The 24,287-nt window shown below is 50.8% G+C and overlaps 1 protein-coding gene across 3 annotated transcripts in view; it reads right to left on the reverse strand.

Moving 5' to 3' along the window:
- The window catches only part of JADE2 (jade family PHD finger 2), a 72,580-nt gene extending 48,892 nt beyond the window's left edge, over nucleotides 1–23,688 (reverse strand). For 2 of the 3 annotated variants that reach the window (XM_032124638.1, XM_032124636.1), the window contains exons 1-4: nucleotides 23,296–23,688; nucleotides 16,756–16,813; nucleotides 14,211–14,296; nucleotides 2,903–3,060 (exon numbers count right to left, since the gene is read on the reverse strand). In XM_032124638.1, coding sequence (XP_031980529.1) covers nucleotides 2,903–3,060; nucleotides 14,211–14,296; nucleotides 16,756–16,813 — 302 coding nt within the window. In that variant the 5' untranslated portion in view covers nucleotides 23,296–23,688. Of the gene's footprint in view, nucleotides 1–2,902; nucleotides 3,061–14,210; nucleotides 14,297–16,755; nucleotides 16,814–20,543; nucleotides 20,663–23,295 lie in introns of all 3 variants that reach the window. The other variant, XM_032124637.1, reaches the window with a different exon arrangement.
- Between the last annotated feature and the right edge of the window lie 599 nt (nucleotides 23,689–24,287).

The raw sequence follows: 24,287 nt of genomic DNA on the forward strand, positions 1-24,287 counted from the left end.
GGGTGAATTATAGCAATTAAATGGGGGAGGTAAATGGAATTGTAAGGCCTTTTAAGGCTGTGCTCTGAAAGCAGATGAAATAGTCATCTCTTGCAAAAAAGCATCTGACATTCCTCCGAAACAGGGCAAGATGCAAGAGGGAGTTGTCTAACCCTGGAGACAGCAAAATGACTGCAGTCTGCACTGTCCATGGCAGTCCAACACTGCCCTTTCCATCTCCCATGCTGCCCTCTCCACCTCCCATTCTCATATCAGTGGCCCAAGTGGGAAAACCTTGAGGGCAGGGATGCTTTGGGAGGAAGAGCTGCTTAGCAGAAGCACTACATCTCTGCTATGGCTTCTGGTGTGCATGTGGAGAGATGCTGTCCTGATTAAAAAAAAATCTGGCAATGTCACTGCCTCTCCCCCTGGGATGTGCATTATGGCTACAAACCAGGTGCAACCATTAACACTGCTGTAAAATGAGCTCTTCATTCTACTCCCATCACACTGGGGAAGGCAAAATATCCCAAACAGGCATCTGTCTGAGGACAAAGCCCTTCAGGCCATGCTTGCTGTCCTGCCAGCAAAGAGAGATGGTTCAGGCAGTTGGGACACAGTGAAAGACAGACAGGAGAAGAAAGAAGAGGAAGCTGAAGCTGTGGGCAAGCAGCACAATCTCCAAGTAGCCCAGGAGCAGCCTGGGATGAGCAGGGCATGACACAAACTAGAGGAGCTGCAGAAATCCACCTGAGATTAGCTAGGAATGATGGAGCCAGCAATGAGCATCTTTGAGAGGCCACAGAGAATGAGTTAGATTTCAGAATTACAGAATGGGTTGGGTTGAAAAGGACCTTAAAGGGGTCATCTAGTTCCAGCTCACTGCCATGGGCAGGGACACCTTTCACTAGACCAGGTTGCTCAAAGTCCTGTCCAGCATGGCCTTGGGCACTTCCAGAGATGCAGCCACAGCTTCTCTGGGCAACCTGTGCCAGCACCTCACCACCATCACAGGGAAGAAGTTCTGCCTAACATCTGTTGCTTTAAAAATAAAACAAACTCTTCGTAGAGCAAGTCTTGAACTCAAAACAATGTCGAGGTACTGAAGAAAGAGCTGGAACTATTTCAGAAGGCAATTCATCAAGGATTGTGGCAAAGTGCCAATTTTGAGAGTAATCAAACAAGCAAAATAATCCCAAGAATTAGAAATTCTTCAAAGGATAACCTGACACTGGAAGTGAAACTTCACACTCAAGGTGAGTGGGCAGCACCTCCAGAAGCCAAGGGCTTATCATTGTGGTGACGGGGGTGTCAGACCAGGACAGACTGGGATGGGGACCTGGGAGGAATGACCTGTGCCAGGCATCGCTCTAAGAATACCCATGTATGAAAACATGCAGCAGAGCTGCTCCAGGACCCCCAAATCCAAGGGCCTGGAGACAAGCAGAGAGCCATATCTGCAGCCTGTCCTGCACCCCAGAAGCCCCTGACTGTGAGGTCTGGGATGCCAAATCCCACTGCTGGGAAGCAGCACTCCCGGCTCTACATGGGCACTGCCAGCCCAGGCAGTGCCAAGCTATCACTTTTCTTCTGGAAATAGCCCCGGCACGAGCCCTCAGCTGGGAAGCAGAGCACTGGTGAGGCCAGACTGCGGTTAGCTATCAAAGACAACTAAAAAAAGATATTTCACACATCGGCTTTTTTTTTCCCTTCTCTTTTTTTTTGGTTGCATTTTTTTTTCCCAAGGATTAAATCAACTCAACAGCCCCCTTTACAACTTCCCTTTTGATGTGTTCAGACTCATTAAAGTTTCATTTCTTTCTCTGTTTTCCCCAGGGGAGGAAGGGGAGCGTACACAAAAGTTTATTTCAGAAGTGGGGTAGGCAGCTGCAGCAGGAGCAGCTGCTGTTGCTGTGGGACAAGCGGAGCCTCCACCAGCCACTGCTCTGTGTCCAAATCCCTTGGCAAAACACATCCCCCTGCAGGCACCCCGCTCCCATGAGCAGCCCTGGCATCACCCTGGCACGATGCTTCACGAGTGTTTCTGCAGGATGCACACACGGTGTCACACATCACGATGGGAAACACAAGAGATGCAAAGCTCCTGCAAACCCTGTGAGGAGTTCTGGGTCTGATCCTGCAAGTTTTCAGATCCGACCTTGCAAGTTCTGGGGTCCCTTCCCAGCCTGTTCAGTTCCCCCCACTGGAAGCACCAGCCTTTCCCCCACAGCTTTGGCCACTGCCCTGGGATAATCCCCCACACACATCAAGGGAGTAGCAGCTCCCCCATGTTTTCTTCTTGCCTGAGCAGCTGTTTAAGTGTCTATTTTAAAACTCAAGTTCCCTATTTTAAAATAGCTAATGAGCCCCCGATCTCTGCTGACAGACGTCGTCTCTACAAGGTCTGGGAGATGCTTCTCTGTTTGCTGGGCTCCTTTTCCCAAGCCTTGAATCTCAGCATGCCCAGCACGTCTCCAATCCACACAAACACGGTAAAGAGGGAAGTTTTTAATTTAAGGGCCAACTCCTGCTTCCCTGCCACGAAATACCAGCAGTACAACCACGTACTCCTAGACAGAGATGCATCAAGAAGCCAGGCAGAGGCTGGCATTCTGCACAATTTTCTGTTGCTATTTTTTTATCGGCCCTTCCATTTTATCAGATCTTTTTTAAAATTTCCTGACCAAGAGCAAACAAGGAGCTGTCCCAGCTGGCCACTGCCCAAAAAAAGCCACACACACAAGAGGGACTTTTCAGGATGCGGTGGGAGGTCCCCGTGCATCCCTCTGCAAGCCCAGGATCCCAAGCGCCACCTTTACATGCTCTCTGTGCACCCCACCAAGGCAGAGGGAACCCCACACAGAGGACCAGGTAGAGGGGGCCCCATGGACAGAACCAGATGGAGAGGACCCTGCCCACTTACCTGACCACAGGCTCTGGGATGGCTTCAGCACTTGCTGGCACTTGGACGCCCTTCTCCCACTCCTGTCTCCAAGGGTCAGCCAGAACGTAGTACTCGTCAGGGCTCAGCTGGAAGGAGTCAGGGATCTTCATGGCTGTTATCAGATCCGTCCGAAAAACCTGCACCGGAAAAAACCCCATCCTGAGTGCAGAGATCTAGCAGAGGCTGGGGGTGCACGTGCCCGGGAAGGGCGTCCTGGGGAAACTGCCCCCAAGGGACAGCACAGTGGGTGTCTGCATCACCAATGGTGCGGCTTCAGGGTGTCACTTTAGGTCCCTTCAGGGTGAGCTTTGGGCAGGGGAACATGGCAACAGGCAGGGACTCCCCTCCAGCCAGGCAGCGCCAAGAGCCCAAGCCCTGCAGCTGCGACCCCTCCAAGGTCCCCCATACTGGGCAGTCAGGAAATCCAGCCACTGGGTGTGAGCTTGGACAAGATGCAGACTGAAAATTAGTATTAAACTAAAGAAACAGGCTGCTTTATCTTAGGGGACTGATGGCTTCAGTGCAGCCGCACGAATCCACTCCAAATGCTAACGGACGTACAGCAAGTGAGCTTCTCCACGTGTGGCCTTCACAGGGAAAATTATGTTCTTGACATGAATGAAGATGTGGGAAACACAGAGCCACTTTGTCCCAAGCACCTTCATGTCCTCCTCATGTCACCTCACCATTCTGAGCACCTTTGTGTTCCCTTCAGGTCACCTCCCTGCCCCAAGCACAGCACCTTCATGTCTCCATCACAACACCTCGTTGTCCTGAACAGGGACGGACAAAAGCTGAAGGTAAAAAATATCCAGCTAAAAGATTATCTCAGTGCTGCTTACACATCCACAAACACAGATTTTTCCTGACTCAGTAAACCCCTTGTCCTCCCCGTAGGAAAATCCTCTAGTCCTTCAGTCAGTGAATGGGCTCATTCTCCATCTCACTCCTGGCCCTGCAGCATCTTCTCCCAATATACAAGGATGAAAAAATCATTCTAAAAATATGCCTCACTGTAAGTAAGGTTTTCCTTCCAGAGGGTTGCCTGACAGCAATGACTCGTGCAATCCTGCCTCTTGCAGCATAAAAATAAATTGTAAATGAAAATGGATGATTTCTCCTCTCTACCATCTGCTATTAGTTGGAATAATAACTGCCAGTGCCAGCAATCCTGCCTGGACACCATCTCGCTCCATCCCTGCTACTTCTGCATTCCTTCCACAAGGCTGGGATGGATCGGATGTTTTCTTTGGATATTGTTTAATCTCTTCACAGTCTGTTCTCCCAATGAGAATTGCCTTGTCAGAATCACAAGAAACAATACTACATAGTTTTACCTTTTTTGATACAAAGATAACACACTTTGGAGAGTATTTGGGAACCCAAATCGGCTGAAACACAGGAAACTAGACGTTAACTAAGACCACTGAGACCAGTATTTAGGTCAGTTTGCTTAATCCTCAGAGTCTCAGCTGCTAACCCAATTAGAGTTAAATACGATATATAAACAACCTTTGCTATGTTGGGACCTCTGAATTTTACTAGTACTTTCCTCCTGATGCAGCTGTTTGGAGACATTTTCGACTACGTCTATATAAACCTCATTTGAGCTGGTCAGACATAGTCCTGGCACAACACCCTTCAACAAACATAATTAATAGCCTATATATTACAGTCAGCTGAGTTTGGGAAAGATCAGGGTCCTTTAAGTCTCTGTGTGCTACAAACACATGGTTATAGACACCACAGTAACCTTTTAACACACTGCCAGTGTGGGGAATTAAAAAAAATATTACGACAGGCATTAATTAAACGTGAGAAGGGATATGTGAGGTATCATAGTCCCTCCAGCACTGTGGGTCTGTGTATCCAAACAAGCACAGGAATCCCACTGAAGTGTGTTTTCTAAAATACAGGGCAGAAATACACCCTGTTCTTGACAGCCCTGTGCTGACAGGTCACAGCCTGGGTCAAGAACATCTCCTTAACCCAGTTTCAGTGCCCAGCTCCAATGAGGACAACGTGAACCTGAGTAATCCCTCACTCCTCAGAGCTCTCAGCTTGGGTGGATGAGATGCTCCTGTCCTGTGCCTGGACCACACAGGGCTGAGGCCACCATGGGGGTCAGTGCCACCTCCCTGCTCTGGCCACCAGTACCATTCAGTAATTGAACCACAGAATCATTAAGGTTGGAAAAGCCCTACATGATCATCAAGTCCAACTGTCAAGCCAGCACTGCCAAGCCCAGCACTAAACCATGTCCCCAAGAGCCACATCCACACGTCTTTTTAATTCCCTGCAGGGATGGTGATTCCACCACTGCCCTGGGCAGCTGATGCCAGTGCTTAACCACCCTTTCAGTGAAAAAGTTTTTCCTAATCTAACCTTCCCCTGGCAACAGCACAATACTGTTATAGAAAATACTGTTTGGGAGACATATGCCCTGAGGAGTTGTGGTCAAAGCCCACAATGGGATGGTTTTCAAAGGTGCAGGGCACCCAAAAGCTTTTCTAAACAAACTGAACTGGACCCTACCGACATGTGAGTACCCTCCTTCTCCCTCACTGCCAGCTCAGTTGCCTCCTGAGGACACCTCCTCTGATGCTGCAGGGTGCAGGAGCATTACATCCCTCTTTCATGCAGACAAATACACCCAATTCCTCCAGGAAGCTGCTCAGGGCAGTGCTGGCAGTGCAGGGCAGGATGGCAGCATGCTCCTGCTTCCCCCTCAGTGCACAGACCTGGCAGCCAGCTCCAGAGCAGTGGAGAACATGGGACTGCCCTTTCTAGGACAACCAACCATTGGGAGGGTCCAGCCATATTATTACCCTGCCCTGAGGTCTCCCCAGGAACCCACAGCAGCTGTGGCCTTCCCAGAGCCTTACCCCAAGCAAGGATCCCCATTCTCTTTTGCTAGGTCAGCACGAGGTTAACCTAGGCGAGGTGAGAGGCCCTGTCCCTTTGGGGCAATACCAGGGCTGGGCACCCATGGCACAGTGTCAAAATCCCAGCCCACCACCCTCCTCCTACTGATGAAGAGGGAGGTGGAGGAGCCTGCACCGCAATGGGACCAGCCCTTGGTATAATTTCTCCCCTCTGCATGGTGCAGATCCCAGGCTCGTGTTTTCCTGCATTAAGTCCTCCCCAAATTCATCCCTTCTGGCTTTTCAGCTCGCATCAGCATAGAAGCTTAGTTTTAATTTTAAGCCAAATAAGCACGATTGTATCTATTTCCCTGAAGATAAGGCGCATCGCAGGCTGGATTTGCAATCTCGCTATTTCATTTATTTAGTCCTTCTTGGAAAACAGATAAGCTCACCCATCCGATGGCAGCACGCGCGCCCGCACTTTATCACAGCGACGCCTCTGTCTTTTCATGAAGAACTGGATATGCTCAAATTATTAACTATCAAAGCAGAACACTTTAGAAATGATAGAACAGCACAGAAATTGTAAAGGAAAGCAGATCAGTTGGCTGGAAATCTCCCAACAGCTAATACGCTCAAATTGTAATCTAAATGTCTTTTTGTTTTGAATTGTCTGGGATTAGGGTTGGGAAAAGACTCAATTATTCTACTCAAACTCTTCTGAATTATTTATGAAAACCAAATAAAGGACAAATTGGGCACTGATGAACCGAGGACCTGGCGATGAAGAGAAAGTTGGGTACCAGAAAACAAGCAATTTTCCCTCAATAGGAGTGTTTACTGTTTCTCCCCGGCCGTGGGAGCCGACAAATTGTCTGCTGCCCTGCACCCACTCCCCCTGCCACTACCACAACAGCCCTGGCCAGGCTCCGTCCTTCCCTTTCAGTCCTGAATGGGATCTGGTTATTGTCTATCGATCTGCCAGCAATGGGAAAGGCCAAACCAAGATGTTCCTTTATTACCTCTGCTTGCTCAGGAAGCTCACGGAGGTTTAGTGATGCTCAGAGATGCATCACACCAGTGCCCAGAGCCAGCCTCTTCCTTTGCTACTGTCAGCTTTAAAGATGGGGAAAAAGAACATGAAATTTCAAAATCCCAAGACATTTTTGCCTCTATTTCCAAAAGAAATGGACATAGAGTCCAGGTTGGTGTGGTTGTACAGCCTCAGACTCCAGGCAAAGAAAGGGATGTGGAGAAAACCTTCATCTCCCTTGTATCTCACAGGTCAGGTGAGCCTGGACTACCCACCTCTACTACTTCCCCATCCTTTCAGCCCACCAGTTTCTGGTGTTGGACCAACTCACCAGTAGAGCCAGTCCTGGCAGTCCAGTAAAATTAGAAGTCACTGGGATGCCATAGCCATGGTGTTCCAACAATGTTCCCGAACAACATATCGGTATTTTTGTAATTTCTGTAATTTGCTATTTTGAAGCAGAAGCTGCATTGCTTTTACCTCTCAAAAATATAAAAAACCCCTGAGCTAATTAAATGTAACATCCTCTGATGTTCACATCCCACTGCGACACTTGGATCCAGACTAGTATTCGAAGGATGCTCATGTGGGTATGGCAGAAACCTGCAAGGCAGGGGTTGGATTTGGCTCCTCCTTGAGCCCCTGGCACCTTGTACATCAGCTGCTCCACCTTGGCGAGGATCTGCTGCTTCTCCCACCAGACACAGCCCTGCAGCCTCTCCCTGTGCCCTGTGACAGCTGCGAGGCATCTCCAGGAGCCCTCCATGGACCAGCATCAATTTGTCCAACACTTGGACAACCTCAGAGAAAAACACCTACCCCTGGGAGATGCCAAGGCACACAGTGCCTTGCCACAGCAGGAAGGATGATGGACACACCATGAAGCATCAGAAGTGCTGCTCCCTATCCCTCCCTTAGCTAAGGACTCCCAGGCTGTGCTGCTTTCCAGCATTCTCCTCCTTCTCTGCCTCTCCCCCATCACCATCCAGCCCCTCTGAGAGCCTCTCCACCACCTTTCCATGCAATTCTTTCATCAATTTCCAGGCTCTGTGAATCACTCACAAACCCCTCTTAATGAAGTGGCCGGCAATCTCCCTGCCATTCAGCTCCCACACCACGTGCTCTGTCAAGGACTTGGCTTTTCCAGTGACTGTACTGTAGGTCTAAGCCTGCCAATTATCCCCTTTGCCCCAGATAACCCACCCAAAACCACCAAACTCCAAACGTGGTAATGACTTTCCACTTGTACGAAACCAGCTCCTGGGTGAGAGCCAAAGAGCCGGATCTGTTTTGGGCTTTAAATCGAAATGAAAAGAAACACTCGTCTAGCACTGGGTTTAATTAGCTTTAAAGCAGCAGCCAGCCCAGGGACTGCTGTGCCGGATCCGGCGCAGCCGATTGCGCCCAGCGAGGCGGCACGGCCTCGGCATCCCCCGGCACGGGTACCTGGCTCCAGGCGCCTGCTGCAAACCAGCCCGGGAGAAACTAGCTCCAGAGGGACCAGGCAGCTCAGCCCAACACAGATGGGTTCCAGCAGGCCAGTTCCCTGCACACCAGGCCTCCTGAGCTGGCGGGAATTCTGTTACACATTTTCCCCCACATCTGCACCCAGCTGACTTCGGAGCTTTCAGACCTCGCTCTTGGGTCAGAGGAATAAGCTCGGTCCCTCCTTTCAAGTCCAAGGATGGGATGTCAGTATTTAACACACAATAACATCTCTGTCCCTAAAAGGTTTTAGTGAAAAGAACTCTTTCCAAAGCACTCCACACTGCAAAGCAGTGGTACAAAATGTAGGAGAAGAGAAGCCCAAAATGAAGTGCATGCAGAAAACACAGCACCCACTAGGGTGAGGGCAGGCAGGAGAGGTGAGAAGGGATGGTCACAGCCTGCATCCGAGATCTCACCTTTGAATCCACTCCCTCCATCACCCAACAGATCTGTAATCCTCCCCAATGCCCTCACACCCACAGCAGCCACACGGGATCTCACAGTGGTGATCTTCACACCCACAGCACCACATGGGATCTCACAGTGATGACCCCTCCACAGCAAGCAGGGGTGGTGGGTGCTCCGAGCATTGCTCCCAAGCAGGGGCAGCAGCAGGTCACTGCAGGCAGGGTGTGGGAGTGCTTCCTGACACTGAGATAACAGGTCTTCTTCAGGTTTTGGCTCAACACTCTTTTTTTCCCTCCATGACTGCAGTCCTGGCAGCTGTGTCCTGCACATCCCCCAGCCATAACCACCTTCCTCTATCCACACTGGGACGAGGGAAGTCTCCAGCTGCCTCATTCACAGGACTCCCTCCTCATTTCCAGCCAGCTCCATTAGCCCTTCACTCTCTCAAGCATAAAATTGTTTGTTATAGCTCATGAGTCACAAGGATTTTTAGAGAAAGAGAAAACAACAGGAACAATGGGAGTCCTGGGAATAGTTTTTGGTTGTACGAACTGTCTTGATATCAGCTTGAGATGGCACCTAGGTGGGTGCAGCCCTGGCTGCCCTGCCCCACTCCCCTATGGACCTCCCAGTCCTACATCCCTGCTGTTCTATCACATTTTTCCAGCCCTTCCCAAAATGAGAAGGACATCTATACTCAGTAGCAACGTTTTGAAATGCAGCAATGCCAGGAGTGTGTGTGCAACCAGATATTATGTGCCTGTGGGGGAAGAAATCCTGAACTCCCATGTCCATTTGGGAGCCAGCCTCCTATCTCTTCATCTAGTCTTGTTTCCTCTTGAAATTCTGAATGTTAAAGCTTCAATGAACAACAGAACTCAAAATAGGAACAACAAGCATTTTTGTCCAGCCCTCCTCAGCATTCAGAAGACAATGGTTTTAATCTGTTATCCCACCGCTGGCATGGGAAAACTGACAAAGCCAAACTGCAGTCAAACCTTTCAACAGAGACCGATTTCCTCCCCATCCAGCCCCATAAAAGCATGCCCAGTCTTGCTTGGCCACATGCATTAAAGCTCTTCTCCAAGCATGGAAGAGTACAGCAACTGCATTCACATTGCACTGGGTGACTATATACCTAATGCAGGAGGAAAAAACCATGATCCAATGCAGTAAGAATTACTTTTTAGAAGGGAAACAATGAGAATGTTTATTAAGAGTTAAATCCTTGTAAAGAGATATAAAAAGGCGCCTTTCAAAACACGGAAGTAGTATCTAAACAAGGCAAGCAGAAAATAATGTAAATTGTATAAATTTGTGGTTTCCCCTTCATCCTGAGCCCTGCCTGCAGCTGCAGTCCCCTCGCCTCCCAAAGGTCCAGAGTGAGGGAGAAGGGCAATGAGGACGTCCGGTGGGATGAGCTGCACCTGCACAGAAGAGCCGAGACTGTGCAGGGCTCTTCAGCTGAGAAAGGACGCCTGGAGGGCTGGCAGGCAGGTGTTCTGCACAAAAAAAGCAGGCTTTTGTCCCTCCAAAATATATTCCAGCAGTGCAGGTGAGCACTTTGGATCTCAAATAGCTCTGGAGCTAATGACTATCACAGCAGCTAAGGCAGTGACTCAGAGGCAGCATCCGAGGGAGTCCCCGGGCTGCTGATGGCTGGGAGATAGAACCAGCAACTATCATTACACACTTGCCTTGTTCTTAGATTCTCTCCTTAGACACTGACAACTGTTCCCTGTCAGGAACAGAAGAGCAGCTTGATGACTGCAGTCAAACCAGTGAGGCTCGTGTTCACATCCCCAGCAGCTCTACAGCCAGGGGCAGGATTCCACTAATGTGCCACTAACAGAAGCAGAAATCCGTCCTTCAGGCATGTCTTATTCCCTGCTGCAGATTCAGATCCACGGCTGGGATAACCTGAGCAAGCACTCCCTCCTTCCAGCTCCCAGAGTGGGGAGCATGACCAGCACCTCCTTGAAGGGACCCGGGGAGATGGGTACCAACCACCACGCTCCGTTTGCAGACATGTTAAGATACAAACAAGCACTAATGAGATTAATTAAAATCACCAGATTGGTACTGCTATCACTGCAGATGCAAGAAGCTGTTGGCAGCTGCCCACGTCCATCCTCTGCCTTCAGGCAAAGCAGTGCAGCAGAGCCATGCCCAGGGCACCATCAGCATCAGGTTTTAGCCCCGAAGGCTCTGCTGCCCAGGCAAGGGATAGGGGAGGACGACTGTCACCTCTGTGAGGGAGAGAGCCAAGACAGAGGCCTGATGCCTGGGACAGTCAGGAAAGAGCCTGGGCAGAGCCCCGTGACAGGCACAGATAAATATAATCACCCTCCCTGGCAATGGCCCCTTCGCGGATGTTTACAAACAGCTCAGTACTTTTCCATGTTAAGAAGCTTGTTTTTCCAGATGCCTTGTATTGGGTGGTTTTTAATGTGTATAGTTAATCCCTTCTCACAGTCTTTCATAATAAACATCACCCCCTGACCTGACTAATAACTATGTAACACTAGTGCTTTTGATTTTTTTATCTCCTGCCCGGGTTGTCAGGGAGAATGCATGTTTCTCTGGGACAGCAGCTCCCAGAGAAATGGGGACACAGCTTGGAGAAGGGCAGGACAGGTTGGTGAGTTCACACACACATAAATCCCCTGTTCCCTCAGCCCATCCTCCAGCATGGCGATCCCTCAGGACATACCTGCACCCCCTGCAGCTCTTGATAAAGCTGTAAGCCATGTGTAAACCTGGAGTTTGAGTTACTGTTAGAAAAGATGTGTCCAGCCCCAAAACGGCTAGGGGTTCAATACATGCTAACACATTCATCCTGCTCTCCCTATTACTCTCCTGTGGCTTCCATCCTCAGCAGGATGGACAAGAGAAAAAGTGATTCACTATTTCATGTGAAGTAGTTTGACCGTGGTGTCATTTATGTTTTACATTTCTCAGTACTTGCTCCAACAGGACATGATGCCCATCCCGGTCTATGCCTGAAATCCCCCAGTGTTCTTGGGAGGATGTGCCAAACCCTGCAGTGTTTCACATATGACAAGCAGTGGATCCCACACATGGACCAGACGGGTTCATGGGTGCTCACAGGAAAAGCAGAAGTTGGGTTACACATGGAAAAGTTTGGAAGATGCTGTTGGAGAGGAAATTCATACTGGAGTGACTTCCAAATCATCTCCCTGCACTGCTGCAGGTCTTGGAGTGATTGGAGTGATACTATATCCAACCTCAGACAATCTCCCGACCCCTGGTTTCAGCTGGCGCTGATTTCCAGCAGACCTAGACACCAGCAAGTGCAGGGGCGATGCACAGTGAGGGGAGCACAGCTGAGATCTGGACTGTTCCATCTGCTTGTGTACCCACCATCTTTTTGTAGAAGATGGTTTGTCAGCTTAAGCATCCTGGCCAAACTCCAGCTGGAGTAATCACACATCGCCTCCCCAAATTCCCCTGGAGTTTCAGTTCAGATAAGCCACAGAGGTTTGCTTTCTGTTCCAACTGCTGCTAAGCTGGGCACCGTTCAGCTTTTGCTCCACTTTATTTGTTCCACAGCTACATTTCACTGAGAACCGTCCTGAGGGGATAATGCAGCATGAAGCAGAGGGACGAGCCCTCTGCAGACATCTGCCATGGACTGAGATCTAGTTTTCACTCCAGCTGTTGTAGAGCAGCAACTTGGATCCAGGTCTTACCATCCTTCATCAAGTCCAGAAGCATTTTCACTTGGAATCTTGGACTTATATTCAGTAACAGCCAGGTAAATTCCTAGATGGCTGATTAAACTAACTCATATTGAAGACAAAAATGTGTCTGCATCAGTGAGGCAGAAAGATGTCCCAGCTCTTGAAGGAGGATTTTACTGGGCAGCAGCAGGATGGCACCCATGACACTGTCGTGACACATGAGCCACATCCTCTCACATCTAACATGGGGCATCTCTGTGGCAGGGACTCCTGACAGCACTTAAAGGGCTCATCCAAAGCCTTTACGAACACATCAGGCACAGGGATAGGCAGTTATTTCAGAGAGGGGTAACGGTGCCACAGGAGGAGGAGATGCCCTAAATGCTTCACTTTCCAAGAGAGGATTCAGCTCACAGAAATCTCCTCCATACCCACACTAAGAGATACATCTATAACCAAAACCCAAACAAAAACCTAAACAGTGCTAATACTCAATTTTCCAACAGCCTTGTCAGCAGTCAGTGACATCTACACCCCTGGTTCTTGCTCTCTGGAGTGTTTCCTACTAACTCAGCTGGTAGTAACAGCTTTGCAGTCCCTCTCTTTACCCAAGGCACAAATAATTTGGACTTTTTCAGTCTGTGTCCTTTGCCAACCGAGATATATCAATGTAAACCTGTCAGAGCAGTAAGAACCAAGTGCAGCTGTAATTCAGGCAGTGACCACAGGAAAACCTCAAAATCTCTACTCAGCTTGATGCAAAAGGAGGATGTTACAGAGGTTTGTGCTCACCAGGCCACAGCGTCAGGAGAGGTGAGACGCGGAGGACTTGGGGAGTTCACATGAGCCATGCCAGCTTCATCTGCTTCTAAACTTAGCACTGTTTGACTCCAGACCCCAGTCCAGAGGGAAGGGAATGTGAGAACAATGTCCCCTCTGGCTTTGCTCACGCTGCTGCTGAAATGAAGATGACCACTGCCAAACACCGCAGTTGCTACAACAGCAGCTCGTGCCTGGTATAGTTTCCATGGCTAGTGGAAATGTATCCGAGGCACAGAAGGAAAACAGGACACAGCACCACCCCTTTCAGCACAGTCCTGGGGACAAACAGCTCCTCCCACCCAAGGCCCAGACCCTGCACTACAGAGCCAGCAGGTGAACCTGGGCAGTATCCCCAGAATGGGCAGTACTGCCCATACCAGCGAGGGGAAACCCTGCGGCAAGGTCAGGCACTGATGGCCTCAGCTTACTGCCCTTGAGCCCCATGACAGGGGGAAACCAACACAACACAGCACAACACAATCTGCAACTCAGCTGTGCTGTCTCTCATTTCACAGCCCTCCATGCCTCCCCCTTGTCCACGGGGAGGAGTCTCCACATCACCCTCCCCAGTGCTGTGATCTGTGCCATTAATGAAAGAGCACCCAGGCAGGCAGTCAAACCAGGGAACCTTGGCATGCAGACACCCCAGTACTGTAGGACCTCTCAGTCCCACGAAACTTAACTTCTCTTTACTTCCATCAATAGAGATGGAGTGGACACAAAGACCCCCACCCTTCACCAGAGATGCTCATCACATATCCCCATCAGCTCCCTCCCCGGGAGAGCTGGGGTTGACACGGCTGTTGGGAGTTGTGGCTCTGCAACAGGGGCTCTGGCTTCTTGGAGATGCCTTATCCTGGCACCTATTGCCCATAGACAGCCACGGGCATGCTGGCTGCCACATCTGGGCAAGCACAGTCCCATGGGAAAACTCTCCTTTGAGAAAAGCCTAAAAGCCCACGTACCTCAGAGGGCTTCTTCTCCTTCTGCCGTGACCAGGGGGATTTGGTATTCGGAATTTTGGAGCATCTGGAGGTTGATGTGGTGTGACCTGCAACAAGGCAACAGAGACAGGTTACCTGGGAAAGAGTCAAAGTTTTTTCCATACTTTTGTCACCAGCCCCACTGCTACAGCCTCAACCAATACTTTGGGTCAGCACTAAGAGGGAGTAACACCTTGACATGACCTTTTTTTTGCGCAGTATCATCACTCCTGCTACCACCTCTGAAAGGGAATGGTGGCTAAGGCCTCAAATGTGATGGAATCACTACATTAGTGATCTTTATTTCCAACCCATTTGTGTCATTATCACTTAAATATAAGACTGTATTTGTTAGTAATAAATAACAAACTGACTATTGGAATTTCTGCAAAATAATGATGACAGTTCAGTCTTCTGTATTACGAGGACCCCTCCATATTCCACTATATAAAAATGTTTCTGTGAAGTTGCAACAAAGTAACTATCAACAGGCCTATTTAACACTGACTTTATCCTTGGAGAGCTAAATAGGAGGAAACAACGCCATGCACATAAGCAACACCCAAACACGATGGAGCCATGTACATGAGGACCTCGGGAAGGGCTCTGGCCAGGAGCTGAGCTGACTCAGGGATCAGGCTGTGGTACCACTGTGGTGGGAAATGTCTGTTCTTCCACCAGCTCAGGCAGTTGAGCCCAGGTAAATCTCACATGCCTATTTTTGCTGGCAGGGGAAGAGGCACCAGCTCACCCTGTATTTTTTACTTGCACTACTTTGCAGTGCACTTTCTTGTACTTCATAAAATGAAGACCAAATGTGGGGACATCACTTGCTTCCAAAAGACAGCTTGTTTTTTGAAGTGTCAGGCTAGATGTCATTAAAGAGGGTGCCATAAATATGAAATTCTTTATAATATTTCAGAGCATAACAGGACAAAGCCCAGAGCAAACATCCCTGCGCTGCAGCCACATGGACACGCTGCTTTACTCAGCGAGCGGCTCCAAGGAGTGCAGCAGCAGCAGCTCCACAGCTTTCATCGAGAGATCAGCCACTAATTTCTACCTTGCCCCCTCTTCTGAAGCTAAAGTCTGATGCTACAGCTATACAGGCTTGGATAACACACCACAACTACCCTTTCCTGACAGAGGCACGAAAAAGAAGGTCACCACTCTGTTTACAACTATCCTGCAGGAGAGCATTTGTCAACAGCTTAGATATCACCTGCAGCATAAATATCCAAGCCCAACAGAGATAAGGCCATGTTGTTTAATACCATGATTAAAGATGCCTTACCCCCGAAAGGCAGCAAAGCCAGCGAGCACAGCTCGGCTCCATAAGCCTTTGAGCATCTGGGGATTAGGAGACAGGAAGTTTGGAGCATGGCTTCCAAAACAAACCCCTTTCTGAGATAGGGATGCTTCATTTTACGAGAAGCAAGCGGTGTTGACAGAGCCTGAAACACCTTCTGTAGGCACAACTCAGCCCCCAGGCCCCCCAGGGCTCCAGGAGGATGGGGGTCCCTGCTGGCAGCCAAACAGCAGGTTCCTGTCGGCAGTTGTGGTGCAAACTCCACTCACACTGACAATTTTTTTGGCTAAAGCTGTGGGAACAGCAGCCAAACCCAGCAAGATCAGCCTTTCCATAACCCCCTGTAATCTCTCCATCATCCTGTTAGGAAAAGGCCCAGAAGTTTAGTGTCTTTAGTAAAGTCCCTTTCGCACTCAGATATCCAGCAGCCAGATCCTGTAAAGTGTGGAGAGCAAATTCCCAGCACAGCCCAGATGAAGTTACTGTGACATTTGTAAGAAAACAAGAGCAACTAGTAAGAAACTCTGGAGTCCAGACAACGGATTAGGCTGGTGCCTCGAGGGTACTGAACACCAAGGCACTGCGGTATGTCTGCAGTGGGCGAAACCCTGGGATAGGTGGGAGAGGAAAGTGCTCTATTTATAGCCAAAATTCAGCACATTTGCACGTTTATTGTTGAACACATGCTTCTGTGCCTTCCTGAATGAGGATGGAGTGAGGTAGATGTTGAAAAGCAAGCGTGGGCTTGCAAGTTTTGCTGGCTTGAGCCTTACCCTTTTCCCACATCCCTCTTCAGTTCGCAAGAAGGGAACAATGTGGCTCCAGTTTTACTCTGACTCCAACAAAAACTTCCCTTTCCCCCAGTACAACCCAAATCAAGAGCAAACTAGTCTCAGGCTGCAGCTCACAGGAAAGGACAACTCATCTACACAGGGTGTTTGCTGCTTTGTTAGCAGACCTGCAATCAGCAGCTCTCCTCACCCAGACTCCTCACACAAGGGAGACACTCTCATCAGTTAAGAGGAGCCACAGCCAAGTGTTTAAAGAAATTGATATCAGCTTGTTGCTGCATTTCTGACAAACCCAGCCCTGCACACAATTCATTGTGCAGACACTTCCCAGTAAATGCAGTTTCCTCCACTCTTTGTAAAGTAATTATTCAAGCATTTTGACTGCTGGAGGTGAATCTTGTTCAAAGCTTTGAATTAAAGGCCTTACTGTCAGTGGTGTCTGAATTATCACTGCTGATGGAGTACTTGCGTCGTTTTTCTTCCATCTGTAACAAAAGAAATTGAGCATTACACTTGATGTCCAGAAAACTCATCTCAGCACCAAAGCACTGCAATCTGAGTACCTGCACACCCTCTCACCCCAGCACCAGTCAGTCCTCACGCTCAGGACAGGTAACTACCCAGAGGCTGAAAAAAAGGGAAGAAAACAACTATCACCCTCTCACCCCAGCACCAGTCAGTCCTCACCCTCAGGACAGGTAACTACCCAGAGGCTGAAAAAAAGGGAAGAAAACAACTATCACTGATTTTATTTTTAATTTTAATTGTCTCTCTACCACCTGTTTCCACTCCCAGGAGTTACAGTGGGTGCATTTGGATCACTCAGCTTTGCATGGAAATTTGTCTATGCAGGATTTGCCTCCAAAAGTCTCTTCCTCTGCAAGAGCACTGCCAAGGGAGGAAGCTCCACCACGGACCAGAAGATGCCCTACCAGGGACCGTGGTGCTGTTGGACGGGAGAAAAGATGTCCTGGGAACCACTTGTCTGAGCTGCAAAGTTGAGAAGTGAGAAGACAGAAGAATGGAAACTGCACACTCTCGGTATGTCTGCAGGGGGAAGTACAAGCATCCCAGAGCTGAAGAGGACCCCTCTGTACCACAAGCCTGGGGTTTTACCCTCTGACTCATCTTCCCATTTAGCCGGTATCTACTTTTCAGACTTCGGGAGTATGTGTCACACAGCCCAGCCCGAAGCACTTCCCATCACTGTGCACTGCTCTGCCGGAGCTCCCCTCCGGCAGCACTGCCAGCACCAGAGCTCCCGGGGATGAGCAAGTGGCTTCTGCACAGCTGCTGTGATTTCTCCATCCTCTCAGAGCTAAAATCACAGCAGCGGGCACCACTGCACTGATGAGGAGACCCGTTTCAAGCTCAGCTGATTTGCTTTGAGACTCTGAACAAGCCACAGGAGTGCCTGAAATCAGCAGGTTCTCCTGAACTCGCCCCGTGGGAACCAAGCTCTCGGAACTCAAAGTCGAAGTAGGTGCTCCAGGAAAAAAAAAGAAGCTATTTCACCTTTTGAAGATCCAAAGTTGACCAATGTGGCTGATCAACATGGCCCCCCATACAGGGCTGGGATGGAAAGGGCTACCCATGGACCAGACAACTATCCAACAGGCTGTGAGAGCCAAAATACATCCACAGAAAACAATCTTAACCTCATGGAAATCTTCCTAGTACTTTCTGAGATATTTTCGAAGATTCTGAATGTGTTGATACGTCATACCGACTATTGCTTCCACAAATGGTAAGTGGGAATGATAATGAAACACTGGCTTTGTGTGGTTTGGTTGCAGCAGGTACAAGCAGCGCACAGACTGGGATAGCATGCTAGAGCACGACATTGCCCCCCAAACATCAGGAAATGTTCCACATAAGCATATAAAACCCTTGCAATAGCCGTATTTTACAACAGATGTGCTATCATAGCATTATAAGGGAAAATACTACAAAGTATCCTAAACATTTTAACTATCAGCGTTGTGGTAAGGCATTGACCTGTCAAAACATGACTTAAAACACTCCCTAAGAATATGGCAATATCAATACTTTTTCCCTGGTGATTCAAGGAGAAACAGATGTTATTAAACCAGCCTTGTTCCAAGTAGCCATTAGATTTTGCTTGGGGGAAATGAAATTGAAGATAGCTCTAACTGCAGCTTACTTACTTCTAGTGAAAATCCTACCTGAACCTTTTAAACTGGTTCCTCCTGGTCTGAAGTGGCAGACAGACATCTGGAGCACAAAGAGCAATGCTTTTACTGATTCTGGACGTCCTAATCACAGAGGTTAAATAAGCCAAAGCCAAGAGGGGAAAAAAACCATCTGAGCTGAAGTAAAGGAATTCTACTGATAGCCAGTGAGATTTCCCAGGTTTCCCATCTTTGCTTTTACAGCAAGACAGCATCACCAACATCACTCTCCTGGCAAGGCAGGGAAAAAGGTTTACAATCAATGCTCAGCACAGGTAGCAGGAGGCTGGCACTGATACATATGAGGAGATGCACTGATCATCCCTCTAACTGAACATGGTCCCTGCACCCTGCTTCTGTCCTACACCTGCCTACAGAATTAACACACTCACTACATACCAGGATGAATTGATATTCAATACAGAAGTGGTTCATATTGCAGGTAAAAATAGTGTACTTCAGTAAATCATTTTGCCACTGTTTGGCAGGATCCAATACAGCATCCTCCAAACCAAACTGCATTAAAATTTCTGAATGGAATTCTGGCTTGAGCAAAGTACAGACATCTCTGAACAGCAGCACTGAAAGGCTGGGTAGGGGATGGCACACAAGGTAGTGCATGCCTGAAGGGAGCAAAAGTTTTGGTCAAAACCAGACCATTGCAGAAGATGGTTGCATTCCAGGCCGGGCTACAAAGATGCTGTTTCCTGAGGGACTCATCTTGAGCAGCCAAACAGTAGTAAAATACACAGCACTTAACAGAGGAATTTACTGTAGAAGGGTAATTCGGCCATTTCCCCATCTGTATCCCAGAGTTATAAAGTCTGATGGTGGCTGAGCTCCCACCACCCTTTTGGCAGCCGGAGTGGGGCACGGGGGGACCCACTGCCCACATCCCCTCCCAGGGCTGGAGCTCCAGCTCCCACAAGCTCTCAGGAGCAATTCAGTTGGTGGATTACTGAGCAACTTAAGTCCCCACAAAATATGGTCTCTGCTCCAAAATTAATCTTTTGTTTACATTAGAAGTTAATTTCACCTTTAACTGACCCACTCCCCACATGGCATCATTATTAAAGTCATAAACAAATACCAAAAAAATTTGTAATACTTTGAAAAGGTCACTGTTAGGTCAAACTTGGCCCAAAATCTAGGTTTTACAGAGCCAGAAACCAAGTGAAAGGTTTCTGTGTAGGCTTGCTTAAAAAATTCAAACAGAAACAGATGTGGGTTTCTTTTATAAACAAATGAACATCCCCCTGAAGTGTCTGCAACTCAAATCCACAGGCATAGCCCTGGCTAATGCCTGGAAACCAAAAAACTGAACTGCTTGCAAACCGACACATGTTTAGCATCGCCTTTGTTCAAGCTGAGAAAGGCAGATAAATGCTAAACCAAGGAAGATGATGGCCCTTCATCAGCCTAAACAAATGTAAATCATTATGTCCTTGGACAAATTAGCACCAGGATTGGTGCTAAAATGGAGATGATGGCCTGAGGCTGGCTGGTCCTGCCTCACAGCAGGGGAAGGTTGGAAAGGAGCTCTTGGGAATGCAATTTTGCCCAGCCCATGCAACCTGGGAGAGGTAAAGGCAACAGTACTCCTGGCACACAGCGATGCCTGTGCCCAGATCCTGAGCTCAACTGGGCACACTGCCAGGGACAGACACCCGCTCCCATCCACACTAAACCAAAATGCCTCATCCAGCCTTCAGCCAGCACAGAAATCTTCCTCTGCGGACCCCTCCACCAGCCCTGTGCTCTGGGGAACCCCCTGGTGTTTCCCAGCTCCCTGCAAACTCTTCTGCACATCAAGTCCACGTGGGATTTGGAGATTTTAGTGGCATCCCAGCACCCTGTGCAGGGGCTGTTTCCAAGAATGAACCATTCTGAATTGTGGGAAGCAAATAGAGAAATTCATACATGCCTGTACTCCCCACTTCCACAGGGAACAGGCACAGAAGCCTGCATAAGTTGCAGAAAAAAAAAAAAAAAAAAAAAAAAAGGAAAAGTATTGGGTCATCACCTCTTCCCAGCCTCCCCGCAGGTTGAGGGATGCGCCGTGCTCGGTCCCCGCGCCGTCACCTCTGACGCTGTGAGCAACCCCGGCTGAATGATGCGCTCTGTTTGTGAGCTGCAATGAGACTGCAGAAAAACCACTTCCCTGTTTGTTCTGCCAGCCCAGAAATAGGAACACAAACAGAACATAGTGCCCCCAGCGGCACGCACACGGCTCCGGCCACCGACCCCGCGCCGGGGACCCCTGTCCCGGACCCGTCCCGGCGCCCGTGCCCGCAGGATGACACCGAGCCATGGGGCTGCTCCCAACGCATCCCCTCAGCGCTTCCCCTCTGCCTTAAATGTGTTTTTCCCTCTGTCTAGGAACACCAGCCAGTTGTTAGAAAGTGTAATAAGAAGGGTGGAGGGCTGGAACATCCCAGTCTGTACACCGTGGGAGGATTGTCCTCGTCCCATTGCCTTTTCCCATGAACAAATTCTGGAGCCAAGTGCTGCTACAGGAGGCTCTGAGAGAGCAGCAGCATCCCCCAAATTGGCACAGTCCCAGTGTCACAGTAACAGAAAAACAAACTTTTGGACCAAGGGATGCACAGCAGCAGTGCCCACATGACCCTCAGCAAATCATGGTGCTCAGCCCCCACATCTGGGAGGAAGCTTTTTTTAACCTCCCTGGTAGCCCTGCAAAGTGTAAGTGCTAAAGGGCAGGATCCTGGTACCCAGAACAACCATTTTTGGGGCAGCAGAAGCCTGCCCCTGCCTGCCAAGGCTCGTATGTCCCTCACCTCCTCTACAGGCTGCTGCCAGCCCCAGCTTTCCAGCAAAAACTCAGGTGCCCTGGTGAGGAGCAAGCGATCCCTCCTCTCCTCCACACCAGCTCTGCTGTCTTGGCTCCCTGGGGCAAAATTTAATCTCATTTCAATTTAAAACAAAACAAGCCCTCACTTACTTCCTGTGCTTTGCCTTTCTCCACATTACAAGGGGACTTTTTTGTCTTTACTACTCACGTTTATAACTTTACTTGCCTCTTCTGACTCGTTACCTTCTAATTATCTATTTTTCTTTAGCAAGCCCAGACGGAGCACAGGTAACCAGAAAGGTTACTGAGGGCACTGGGGCCACCCCTGCCTTCGGAGGGGAAGGTGCGGGCAGGGACACAGGGCACGAGGAGGGATATCGGGCAGAGCTTCATGCCCACAGTCGGCTGCCCCATCCTGCAGGTCTCTAGAGCATCAAAAACTCAGAGGAAATCAACAGGAGCTACAAGCACTCCAGGATTTGTAAGAAAACCCTCAGAAAAGTAAAGACCTGATCTGAAGGACCACCCACCCACCAACTTTCACAACTTGGGTGTCAAACACTACCAGCAGCTATCAATACTTTAAAGGAATTGCATCTCCTTGCCTACAGACCCCTTAACGTGTACTCTCCTTCCTTTGCTCCAAGCCTACATTTTTGAACATCAGCCTCAATTTTCCTAAGAAAAGCAAATTTAACCTTCGATTTAACCTTTCTGCAAGCTATTTTTACTTTATCTCAAGCTTATTTTAACCCCAGTAGCCAATAAATGCGTAAAGGTCAAACACCATTCCTAAAAGCCGGGCGCCTTACCCCTGGGGAGAAGGCTGAGATCACTTAATTTTTTTTCCCCCAAGGAAAATCTCCTCTTAAAAATGTCCCAGCGGTTGGAGGGTCCTGGCTCAAGCCCTTCAAAACAATTTTCACTGTGGGGCCTGAGAAGGCACTGAGAATTTTCCCTGTGAATGCCATACCCTCCTTCTCTTCCCACTCAAAAAGCGCTGGAAATGTATAGGTACGGAGAGAGCGGACTTTTTTCCCCTCTAATTGCAATCGAGGTTGACAATTCAGCAGCCTCCCGCCTTTGCAGCGCTTTCCAACTTCCAGCTCGCTGCTCCCACCCCGGGCGCGGGGCAGCCGGGGGGGCGCTCCCAGCCCCGCAGCCCGACTGGGAAGCGGCTCGGCAGGTGGGGAAGGGGCAGCAGCGCGGCGGGGGCAGCGCGGGCGCCGCCGGCTTCCCTGAAGGGTGCGGGAGGGAGCCTGGGGAGGGGGCAGGTGGCCGGGGAGAGAAGGGGGGGCAGCCTGGGGGGACAACGGCGCGGGGGGACGCGGGATGTTTTCCAGCGCGGGTGATGCCGTGGGGGGAAGCGGCGGCGCCTCCGGGCCCGGCAGCCCCGGGACCCAGCGGCGCGGTGCGGCGGGTGAAGGCGGCGGGGAAAGCCCCGCGGAGGGGAGGGAAGGGGGGAGGAAGGGGAGGGCAGGCGGGAGCCGGCAGCCGCCACGCCCCCGGGCACCGCCATCCCGGCCCCGCGCAGTGCTCCGCGCCCGCGGCCCCGCCGCTCCCGACCGCGCTGCCCGGCCCCGCGCTGCCGCCCGCCGAGCCCCCGCTGCCCGCCCGAGCCCCGCGGGGCGCCGGGGCGTCCCCTCCTCTCCCGGCGGGCAGGGCAGGGCGCGGGGCCGCTGCCGCAGTCATTAATTCGGGGAATAAAGGGGCGAAGCGGCGAATCGAGCCTTGAAAAGTTCTTGTTTACGTCCCCGCCGCCTCCCTCCCGCACTTCCAAAGGAGAGTGACCACCGTGCGCCATCCGCCCCGGGAATGCTGCACATCCCCCGCCCGGCAGCCGGGGGAGGGAGGGAAAAAAATAAAAAAAAGGACAGAAATACAGCAAAAGCAGGGGGAGCTGCAAAATAACCATCCGCTGCAAACCCAGCCCGCTCCCGCCGCCACCCCGCCGAGCCTTTACCTTGGCCAGGAGTGTCCGCCTGGAGTTGCGCCGGTCTCTGGGGTGACGGGCGGGAGGAGGCGGGGACGGGGGATGCTCCCGCAGTCCCCGGCCGGGAGAGCCCCCTCGGCGGCTCAATCCGGTGTCATTGCCGGGGCCGCGCCGCCCGGGCCCTCCTTAGGAGCGTCCGCCCGGTAACTCCATGGATGCGGCCCCGCTCCCAGCCGAGATGGCCGCTCCGCCGCGGCGGGGCGAGCCCTGCCCGCCTGTTTCTCTTTCTTTTTCACCCCGCACTTCCTCCGGCGTTCCGCGCCCCGCCGCCGCCCGGGCTCCGGCTCCGGCTTCGGCTTCGGCAGGGAGGCGGGGAAGCGACTTTCGGAGCGGGGACGGATAATGGTGGCGGTGCTTCCACCCCCCCCCCCCCCACCCACCCCCCCCGCCTCGGCCGCCCCAAATCTTCAATTTCTTTGCCTTCTCCCCTCCCCGGGCGCCGCGGCAGGGCCAGGTGCGGGCAGCGCGGGTCCCATCGCGGGCCGCGCCGCCGCCGCCGCCCGCCCCGCGTCACCCCCCCGCCGGCCGCCGGGGCCCCATGGCGCTGCCCGGAGCCCCAGCGCCGCTCGCCCGCAGCCCCGGCGCCCCGCAGCCGTCCCGCCGCCCGGCCCTGCACACGCACTCACACTCGCACACACTCACGCTCTCCTCCCCCCCGCCCGCTCCCCCTCTCCGCGCTGTGCACACGCGTACACGGGGCGGCTTCGCCAACCTTAAAAAAAAAAAAAAAAAAAAAAAAAAACAGAAAAGTAAAAAAAAAAAAAAAAAAAAAAAAAGGCTTTTGGCGCCATATTAATGACGTACTTAAAATTTGCCATTTCTCCTGCGTCAAAAAGACGGCTCTTGCCCACCGCGGGGCGAGCGGGGGCCGCTGTGCGGAGCTGCTCCCTCCCTTCCGCACCCGCGTAGCAAAGTTCCACGGCCGCGGGGCGTGGGAACCGCCGGGGCGGGGGGGTACGCGG

The sequence above is a fragment of the Corvus moneduloides genome, chromosome 15, assembly GCF_009650955.1.
Source record: "Corvus moneduloides isolate bCorMon1 chromosome 15, bCorMon1.pri, whole genome shotgun sequence".
Lineage (NCBI taxonomy): Eukaryota > Metazoa > Chordata > Aves > Passeriformes > Corvidae > Corvus > Corvus moneduloides.